This window comes from Salmo salar, chromosome ssa01 (genome assembly GCF_905237065.1).
Source record: "Salmo salar chromosome ssa01, Ssal_v3.1, whole genome shotgun sequence".
NCBI classification, from domain to species: Eukaryota; Metazoa; Chordata; class Actinopteri; order Salmoniformes; family Salmonidae; genus Salmo; species Salmo salar.
This window is the reverse complement of record NC_059442.1, coordinates 41,814,707-41,825,522: the sequence shown is the minus strand read 5'-3', so window position 1 is coordinate 41,825,522 and position 10,816 is coordinate 41,814,707. Positions and strand designations below refer to the sequence as shown.

The following is a 10,816-nucleotide window of genomic DNA, read 5'->3' as shown; positions in this document are numbered from 1 at the left end:
GTGTGTGTGCGTGTGCGCTAGTCTGATAACATAGTGGCTGTGTGATGGAGGAGCATTAGTATTGCCTGTCTCTCTGGCCCTGCCTCAGCTTTCCATCACCGGTCACACAGTCAATGGAGGGAGACTAACCCGTTGCTGCTTATACGCTCTATACACACACACACACACACACACACACACACACACACACACACAAATATAATTACAGCCGCACACATTCACATGCATATACACACACTACACTCTCTCACTCGCTCTCTATCTCTCTCTCCATGCTCGCCAGTCCCCACCATACATCTCCCGTCAACTGCCATTGACTGACGGTTGACCTTCCCATAATCTACCCCCCTCGAGTCTCTCTCACACACACACACACACACACACACACACACACACACACACACACACACACACACACACACACACACACACACACACACACAAGCTCCTACAGTCTCAGAGCTGCAGTCGTAGATCTTTGTTAACATGTTCTCAACCTGATTATCAGGATGGGGATAGGAGTTAACAAAGGGAATGGTCACGGTAATGGATGTTGCCTTCAGACCCTCCCTGACTCCACTCCAGCAGAGCATACAGACACCGTGTTTTGAAGTATGAAGTAGAACGCCAGTCAAAGCCTTCTGGGCCCACTAGGGCGTGTCTGTCTTTCTTTCCATCTGTCTGTGTTCCTAGTACAGAAAGGATAGTATGTCTGTATTTTGATGAGGTAAAGAGAAAGTAAGCAGAAGAACCTGCACTCTGAAATACACTTTTGGCTCTAAAATGCATGACAATGCCTCGACTCTCTGGTCTTCACCATAACATTTACTAACCAGGCCTAACCAGGCCTCCCTGTGTTGTAACAACCCCACCTCCTGTCCCTTCTCCTCCCCTCTCCCCTCCAGAACCCCCAGGACTGCTCCAAGGCCAGGAAGCTGGTGTGTAACATCAACAAGGGCTGTGGCTATGGCTGCCAGCTGCACCACGTGGTCTACTGCTTCATGATCGCCTACGGCACCCAGCGTACCCTTATCCTGGAGTCCCAGAACTGGCGCTACGCCACGGGAGGCTGGGAGACCGTCTTCCTTCCGGTCAGTCAGACGTGCACCGACCGCACCGGGGTCACCACCGGACACTGGTCAGGTGTGTTGACCATGACGTGACCTCTGACCTATGATAATGGAGCCATGTCCATGACAACGGGCCAGACGCAGACTGAACACGTTCTGCCCTCTGTCCTCAGTTGGGGTTCTGTCCCTAGCAACAGACCTCACGCAGTGTGCAGGATACCATAAAAACAGAATTACATTATACATCTATGCATGGTACATGGAGAATGATGATGAGTATTGTGGAGCTTTGAGTCTGCCCCGACACTATTTTACTCTCTTTCTTCTTCTCACATCAGAAGGGGCTACTACAGGTCTGGGAATGAGATGAAAAAATGAATACGATGAAAAACAGCCTTGGCTAGAGGTCAATAGAGAGAGAGTTTATATATATATATATATATATATATATATATATATATATATATATATATATATATATATATATATATATATATATATACACACATACACTCTCTGTATTGACTTCTAGCAAAGGCTGTTTTTCATCGTATTATATATATGTATAGAGAGAGAGAGACTTCCATCTGTAGATATGTTTTTTTTTTAACACAAAGCATCCAAGTGTAGTGCCTGAGCAAGAGAATGGCAAACAAACATGAAAGAACTGACCTCAAAAACAGCAAAATTGTACTCTTTTCTCTTTGTTCAGAGGGCTTGTCTCCCTGCCCCAGTGTTACTGCTGAAGTAGGTCCTCCAGTTGAGAGGAGAGGAGAAAAGACAGACGCTAGAAGAACAAAGTGTTGAAGATAGGAAAGAGGGAGAGAGAGAGACTGAAGGAGAGAACAGCGAAGGGAAGATTGAAGAGACTAGGAGGAAGGAGCGGAGAGAAAGGAGAAGAAAGAGGAGAAAGAGAGACTGGAGGAATAAAATGATCTGGAGAGAAGATGAAAGGCAAGAGGAAACGAGAGATTGACTGGAGGGAGAGAAGGAGCGAAGAAAGGGGACATAGAATAGCATTATATACAGTAGGAAACAGGGTGCCATTTGGAAATCAACCATAGGGACTCTAGCCTCGAACCTTGTGACTGAGCTGTGTAGAATAAGTGGGTGACCGTCATCGACCCAGTTTGGTTTTATTAATATCGTTAAAGCATTATGTAGTTTACGACATTGGTAAATGATTGGTTGTCTGAGACATTGATGTGCCCTTGTCAGGTCTGAGGCAGAGGGGAACAGAAGGACAGAGACAGACATCACTACCGTGGTGGATGGATTTTAACCATGTCCCACACTCAAACACTCGCAGCAAGAATTACAGCAAACACAAACACACACCCTCTAACCCCCCCCCCTTAATTTCTTCAAGATGTAATTTAGATTTTAGGTCTTTCCTAATTAGCCTGAAAAGGGAGAGAGGGTTGAGAGAGAGAGAATTTATTAGTGCAGCCAGAGAGAAACCCACTAGTCTCACTGCTGAAATCTGACAGGGTTATATAAGCCAGGCAATTTCCTAAATACTTCTTTCAATGAGAAGAGAGAAAAAAAATGCCTTTTAATATTTAATGCAGCGCAAGATTTAAATTCTGGACACTGATGTGCACATGCAGTCTGTTTGTTTCTCTCTAGCTGTATTTTTAGCTTGATGATTATTTGTATTTATTTGATATATTGCAAAATGGTGATTAGAGCTTTGACTGTCTTTACTGGTTTTGTTTGGTGAAATATTCCAGTTCATTCAAATCTACATTTCATATTTTCATTGGTGCTTTTTATTAAAAAAAATAAAGAGAGAGAGAATTCAAGGATCTCTCTACCCCTTCTTCACTCTTTCTTCCTTTCCTCCGTGGGAATGTCCCATATGTGATAGATAAGTCATTCGTTCATATTTTATTGACTTGATAAATGTTCATTAAAACTGTACTTGAGGCATGTGATACTAATTATTACTCTCTATCAGAGAATCAACAGCACTCCTATACTTCCGAGAGGAAGGGTCAAGGAGTGCAATAGCACTTTAACTAACCACTCACAGGCCACGCAATACCTTTGTCTTGTGTTTTAATAATAAGAACTGTAGGACAGGGTGTCCTGGGGGATACAGGCAGAACCAGAGAGAGAGAGAGAGAGAGGGAAGAGGAACTCTTCTCCCTGTGTTCTGCTACTCAGACAGCTCCTCATGTACACCATGATGCTTAGTGCATCTTCACTGCTACATGCATCAAACCCCTGTGCTGGAGGCTAGTGATCTGATCATTTATATATCTCTCTGTCTGTATGTCAAAAGCACTCTATTGTTACCTTCTCTCTCTCGGTCTCTTGCCCTCTACCTATCTGCCGTTCCTTCCGCTCTTTTTATTAACCCCCGCTCCTCCCTCTCTCCCGCAGGCGAGGCTAACGACAAAGACGTCCAGGTGGTAGAGTTACCCATCGTGGACAGCCTGCACCCCCGCCCCCCCTACCTGCCCCTGGCCATTCCCGAGGACCTGGCCCAGCGCCTCCACCGGCTCCATGGTGACCCTTCCGTCTGGTGGGTGTCTCAGTTTGTCAAGTATTTGATCCGCCCCCAGGCCTGGCTGGAGAAGGAGATCCAGGATACCACCGCCAAACTGGGCTTCAGGCACCCCATCATAGGGTAGGTGGACACACTATGCATGCAAGCACACATGTACTGTACGTGCGCGTGCACACACGCCTACACAGACACACACGTGCTATTTCTCTTTGGCCCCTTTATCTATCTCTGTCCTAATGGATACAAACACCCATGCACACACATTCCTTATCGCTATCCCCACTGAGAGATGTAATTGAAAAGTAAAAGCAGTTATTTTCCTTTTATGTGGAGGGAGGGAGGGAGAAGATGGAGTCCTATGAAGTGCTGGGTTGTCTGTCTCTTTGTAGTGCACAGTGGGATCTTCTCTCCTTTAAAACCTTCTCAGGAAGTACCACACTGTAGGTGTCGGCAACAGGTGGGATTTATATACAGTAACAGTCAAGAGTTTGGACACAGCTACTCATTCAAGGTTTCTTTATTTTGTACTATTTTCTACATTGTAGAATAATAGTGAAGACATCAAAACTATGAAATAGCACATATGGAATCATGTAGTAACCAAAAAGGTGTTAAACAAATGAAAATATATTTTATATTTGAGATTCTTCAAAGTAGCCACCCTTTGCCTTGATGACAGCTTTGCACACTCTTGGCATTCTCTCAACCAGCTTCACCTGGAATGCTTTTCCAACAGTCTTGAAGGAGTTCCCACATATGCTGAGCACTTGTTTACTGCTTTTCCTTCACACTGCATTCCAACTCATCCCAAACCATCTCAACTGGGTTGAGGTCAGGTAATTGTGGAGGCCAGGTCATCTGATGCAGCACTCCATCAATCTCCTTCTTGGTCAAATAGCCCTTACACAGCCTGGAGGTGTGCTTTGGGTCATTGTCTTGTTGAAAAACAAAAGATAGTCCCACTAAGCGTAAAGCAGATGGGATGGCGTACCGCTGCAGAAGGGTGTGGTAGCCATGCTGGTTAAGTGTGCCTTGAATTCTAAAATAAATTACAGACAGTGTCACCAGCAAAGCAACCCCACACCATCACACCTACTGGGAACTACACATGCAGAGATCATCCGTCCACCTACTCTGCGTCTCACAAAGACATGGCACTTGGAACCAGAAATCTCAAATTTTGACTCATCAAACCAAAGGACAGATTTCCACCGGTCGAATGTCCATTGCTCGTGTTTCTTGGCTGAAGCAAGTCTCTTCTTCTTACTGGTGTCCTTTAGTTGTGGTTTCTTTGCAGCTATTCAACCATGAAGGCTGAACAGTTGATGTTGAGATGTGTCTGTTACTTGAACTCTGTGAAGCATTTATTTGGGCTGTAATTTCTGAGGCTGGTAACTCTAATGAACTCATCCTCCTCAGCAGAGGTAACTCTGGGTCTTCCTTTCCTGTGGCGGTCCTCATGAGAGCCAGTTTCATCATAGTGCTTGATGGTTTTTGCGACTGCACATTTAAGAAACTTTCAAAGTTCTTTACATGTTCCGGATTGACTGACCTTCATGTCTTAAAGTAATGATGGACTGTCATTTCTCTTTACTTATTTGAGCTGTTCTTGCCGTAATATGGACTTGGTCTTTTACCAAATAGGGCTATCTTCTGTATATCACCCCTACCTTGTCACAACACAATCTTGGTTTCATCAGACCAGAGAATCTTGTTTCTCATGGTCTGAGAATCTTTAGGTGCCTTTTGGCAAACTCCAAGCGGGCTGTCATGTGCCTTTAACTGAGGCGTGGCTTCCGTCTGGCCACTCTACCATAAAGGCCTAATTGGTGGAGTACTGCAGAGATGGTTGTCCTTCTGGAAGGTTCTCCCATCTCCACAGAGGAACTCTAGAGCTCTGTCAGAGTGACCATCAGGTTTCTGTTCACCTCCCTAATCAAGACCCTTCTCCCCCAATTGCTCGGTTTGGCCGGGCAGCCAGCTCTAGGAAGAGTCTTGGTGGTTACAAACTTCTTCCATTTAAGAATGATGGAGGCCACTGTGTTCTTGGGCACCTTCAATGCTGAAGACATTTTTTGGTACCCTTTCCCAGATCTGTGCCTCGACACAATCCTGTCTCGGAGCTCTACGGTCAACTCCTTTGACCTAAAGGCATGGTTTTTGCTCTGACATGCACTGTCAACTGTGGGACCTTATATAGACAGGTGTGTGCCTTTTCAACTCATGTCCAATCAATTGAATTCACCACAGGTGGACTCCAAGTTGTAGAAACATCTCAAGGATGGTCAATGGAAACAGGATGCACCTGAGCTCAATTTCGAGTCTCATAGCGAAGGGTCTGAATACTTATGTAAATACTTTTTTTTTTTATATATATATATACATTTGCTAACATTTCTAAAAACCTGTTTTTTGGTTTATCATTATGCGGTATTGTGTGTAGATTGCTGAGGAAATTGTTTTATTTAATCCTTTGTAGAATAAGGCTGTAACGTAACAAAATGTAGAAAAAGATAAGGGGTCTGAAAACGTTCCAAAGACACTGTACATATCTACCTACATATCTACCTCAATTACTTTGTACCCCTGCACATGTATATAGCCAGGTTATCATTACTCATTGTGTATTTATTCCTTGTTTTATTATTATTTTATTCTTCTCTCTGCATTGTAAGCACGCATTTCACTTTTAGTCTACACCTGTTATTTACGAAGCGTGTGACAAATACAATTTTATTTGATTTTAATTTGAGAAAGAGAGCAGGAGAGGAGAAATCGAAGGGGGAGAGAGTGTGAAGGGAGCTGGAGAGAGGGAGAGAGCTAGACGCAGAGAGCTAAAGAGAATCAGAGGCAGAGTGCTGCGTGCTCCAGCCACTCTCCAAACAACCCACTCTGCCATCCATCACTAGAAAGCACCATGACCTTCACTCTAGGAGAGGAGCGCTCTGCTTCACACACACACAATCACACACACACACACCTGTAGAGACACGCAGACAGACACACATACACACATTCTTAGACGCGCGCACAGACAGACACACACCACACACTCTCCTAACTCCTCTCACTATCTTCCCTATATGTCCTGTCCTGTAGGGTCCATGTGAGACGGACAGACAAGGTTGGGACAGAGGCAGCCTTCCACCCTATAGAGGAGTACATGGTACATGTAGAGGACCACTTCCAACACCTAGCCAGGCGCATGCTGGTGGACAAGAAGAGAGTCTACTTGGCCACTGACGACCCCTCACTACTACAGGAGGCCAAGGCTAAGTGCGTATGCCTGGCTGTGTGTGCGTGTGCGTGTGTGTGTGTCTACGTGCCGCTGGCAGTGTGGGTGTGTGTGTCTGCAGGACTGCCTTGTGGTATTATGGACCTGTTTGTGATGACGAGAAGCTGTATTTGATGTGTGCCCAAAGTACTGAGAATACAAAGAATGAATGCCGTATGCACGTTGACATCTGTATGATCCTTTAGCTCTCTGACTGCCTCTGTCTCTGTGTGTGTCTCAGGTACCCAGACTATGAGTTCATCAGTGATAACTCCATCTCGTGGTCTGCGGGGCTCCATAACCGCTACACAGAGAACTCTCTGAGAGGAGTCATCCTAGATATTCACTTCCTGTCCCAGACCAACTTCCTGGTCTGCACCTTCTCCTCACAGGTGACCTTTCACCTTCTACCTCCTCCTCTTCTTCCTCCTCCTCCTCCTCCCCTTTCTTCTCCTCATTCTCTTCCTCAAAACTTTACTTTGGGAAGGCCCATACAATAGTAAGACCTGAGTAATAAGCCATTCAGTGATACTGTACCATAACTACTGCCTTTTCCTGGTCAGGTCACAAGGACCTACCCATAGTCACCACCATAGAACTATAGGTCCTATGTAGCTCAGTTGGTAGAGCATAACGCCAGGATGGTGGGTTTGATTCCCGGGACCACCCGTACGTAAAATGTATGCACGCATGACTGTAAGTCGCTTTGGATAAAATTGTCTGCTCAATGGAATGTATTATTAATAGCCTCAATTCGTCAGTGCATGGATTCTACTCAAACCGGTGCGCCTGGCACCTACTACCATACCCCGTTCAAAGGCACTTAAATCTATTGTCTTGCCCATTCACCCTCTGAATGGCACACATGCACAATACATGTCTCAAGGCTTAAATATCCTTCTTTAACCCGTCTCCTCCCCTTTATCGACACTGATTGAAGTGGATTTAACAGGTGACTTCAACAAGGGATCATAGCTTTCACTTGGATTCACCTAGTCAGTTTGTCATGGAAAGAGCAGGTGTTCCTAATGTTTTGTACACTCAGTGTGTGTATAAATACAGTACCAGTCAAAAGTTTGGACACCCCTACTCATTCCAGGGTTTTTCTTTATTTTTACTATTTTCTACATTTTAGAATAATAGTGAAGACATCAAAACTATGAAATAACACATATGGAATCATGTAGTAACCAAAAAAGTGTTAAACAAATCAAAATATATTTTATATTTGAGTTTCTTCAAAGTAGCCACCCTTTGCCTTGATGACAGCTTTGCACACTCTTGGCATTCTCTCAACCAGCTTCATGAGGTAATCACCTGGAATGCATTTCAATTAACAGGTGTGCCTTGTTAAAAGTTAATTTGGAGTTCCTTTCCTTCTTAATGCATTTGAGCCAATCAGTTGTGTTGTGACAAGGTAGGGTTGGTATACAGAAGATAGTCCTATTTGGTAAAATATCAAGTCCATATTATGGCAAGAACAGCTCCAATAAGCAAAGAGAAATGACAGTCCATCATTACTTTAAGACATGAAGGTCAGTCAATCTAGAACTATGAAAGTTTCTTCAAGTGCAGGAAAGGAAGATCCAGAATTACCTCTGCTGCAGAGGATGAGTTAATTAGTTACCAACCTCAAAAATCTGCAATTAACTGCATCTCTGAGTCTCATAGTAAAGGGTCTGAATATTTATGTAACTAAGGTATTTCTAAACACCTGTTTTCTCTTTGTCATTATGGGGTATTGTGTATAGATCGATGAGGGAAAAAATGAATTTGATCCATTTTAGAATAAGTCTGTTACATAACAAAATGTGGAAAAAGTAGAGGGGTCTGAATACTTTCCGAATGCACTGTATATTAGCCTCTGTGTTCCATTTCTCATGCTGTCCTGTATATTGTGTTGTGTTCCTGCTCCAGGTGTGCCGTGTGGCCTATGAGATCATGCAGACCCTCCACCCTGACGCCTCGTCTCACTTCCACTCCCTGGATGACATCTACTACTTCGGGGGCCAGAACGCCCACAACCAGCTAGCCGTGTACTCCCACCAGCCCCGGAGCTCCGACGACATCCCCCTAGAGCCCGGCGACCTGATCGGGGTGGCGGGGAACCACTGGGACGGCAACTCCAAGGGCATCAACCGCAAGACGGGCCGCACCGGCCTCTACCCGTCCTACAAGGTGAAGGAGAAGATCGAGACCGTAAAGTATCCTACGTACCCCGAGGCAGATAAGATGCTGAATCAGTAGAGATGGACTGAGATACGGACTGCTGCGCAGACAGACACTGCTAATTTATGAGAGAAAACGTTGACCTTTAGCCCGAGAGAGGGGACGAAGGGGAAAGCACTTTGAATGAGCGTGGGTCTTGGTCAGTTGAAGTGTGTGTGAGTATGAGTGCGTGTGTGTGCGCGTTTGTGAAATGCGACATGCGGAGTGTCTACAGGGTATCTGACTTACTCCTCACCAACCTGACCCTCCGGGACTAGGACCCTCCGGTGACTCCCTCCGCCAGGGGGGTAAATGAAAGACTACAATTAGCAAAGAAATGAAAGAAAAAAAACGAAAATAAGGAATAAACAAATGATAGCACTCCGGTGGAATGATGAAGGGATCGCCCAATCAGAGCTCTTTATTTAAATAATAGTTGAAATAACTGAGAAACCTCAGAATGATGACTGAAAAAATAACTACAAAGAGAACTAATTGTGAACTGTAAGAGCCAACAAACAAACTCTTGACTTTCTCCTCTCCTCCTGTGCTGTTCTCTTCTCTTCTTGTGGACATTGGTTGTAGCCAATTGTTTTCCTCCTTCTTTCCTTCCTGCCCCTGCTTCCTCTCCTCCTTTCTTCACTCACTCCATTTCAACTTATGCCAACTCATGCATTTTTTTTTGGCCCACCCTCTATGAATTTTTCACCGCCATATTGTGCTTTTGGATAAGTGATTTTAATGTTTTTAGTTGTTGTCGTTGGTGTGTGCGAGAGTGTGCGCGTGTGTGAGCGTTCAAGCATGTGTGTGTGGTGTGTGTGAGTCCAAATAGGGTGCCTACTAAGGAAAATGGCTTCTGTACTTCTTCTCTCCAAGTGTCTCTGTTTTTGTTAGTGTCAAAGTGACGTCAGAGCCATAAGGACCCAGGCCTTGCCATGCAGATACTGCACATGCAGAATACTACATACTGTACATAATAGAGAAAACTGCATATGCAGAATACCACATTCAGAATAGTGTATATGCAGAATACTACATGTGAATACTGTATATGCAGAATACCACATTAAGAATGCTGTATATGCAGAATACTAGATGCAGAATACTGTACATACAGAATACTACATGCATAATAGAGAACTGTATATGCAGAATACTGTATATGCAGAATGCTACATGCAGAAAACTGTACACTCCAGTCCAGACTCACTTAACTGTGTCTTACTCATTTTCGGTTGTTCATGTCCTTTTTAAAATGTTATTTTAATGTTATTGAATTTGAAAGAAAAATGAAAATTGACAACTACACTTTAAAAGATTACAAGCAACGATTATTTACGTATGATGATGATAGAATTGATGAAGATGATAATTAACGAAGAATATGATTATTGTCCACCATGAAGAAATGTTCATATTTTATGTTTCTGGGCATTGTCTTTGATAAAAGCAGATCAAATAAAGTGATCGGCTCAACTTGTTTGTGTTTCTGTGTCTGTTCCCACAGTCCACTCAAATGCTGTGTTGTTCAGAGTAGACCAAGTGTACCTATTAAGCCCACCAAAATCTAAGTTTAGACATTTCTAACATATACTGCCCTAATTTTTTGTAAGTTTAATGGATTTACTTACAACATGTTTTAATAAGACAAGTCCAGGCTGGGCTTAATGGTTACCAAGTGTACCCTTTAAGCCCATGGGTGTTCCACATAAGCCCGCCTCTTAAATAATCAATTTTAATTCATTTCCA

General features: G+C 43.9%; 1 protein-coding gene across 4 annotated transcripts in view; it reads left to right on the top strand.

Annotated features, from left to right (window-relative positions):
* The window catches only part of LOC106602554 (alpha-(1,6)-fucosyltransferase), a 117,337-nt gene extending 106,794 nt beyond the window's left edge, over positions 1-10,543 (top strand). For all 4 annotated transcript variants that reach the window (XM_014195245.2, XM_014195254.2, XM_014195263.2 and 1 more), the window contains 5 exons: positions 906-1,143; positions 3,459-3,705; positions 6,685-6,861; positions 7,101-7,251; positions 8,777-10,543. In XM_014195245.2, the coding sequence (XP_014050720.1) occupies positions 906-1,143; positions 3,459-3,705; positions 6,685-6,861; positions 7,101-7,251; positions 8,777-9,106 (1,143 nt within the window). In that variant the 3' untranslated portion in view covers positions 9,107-10,543. The remainder of the gene's footprint in view (positions 1-905; positions 1,144-3,458; positions 3,706-6,684; positions 6,862-7,100; positions 7,252-8,776) is intronic.
* Positions 10,544-10,816: the final 273 nt, after the last annotated feature.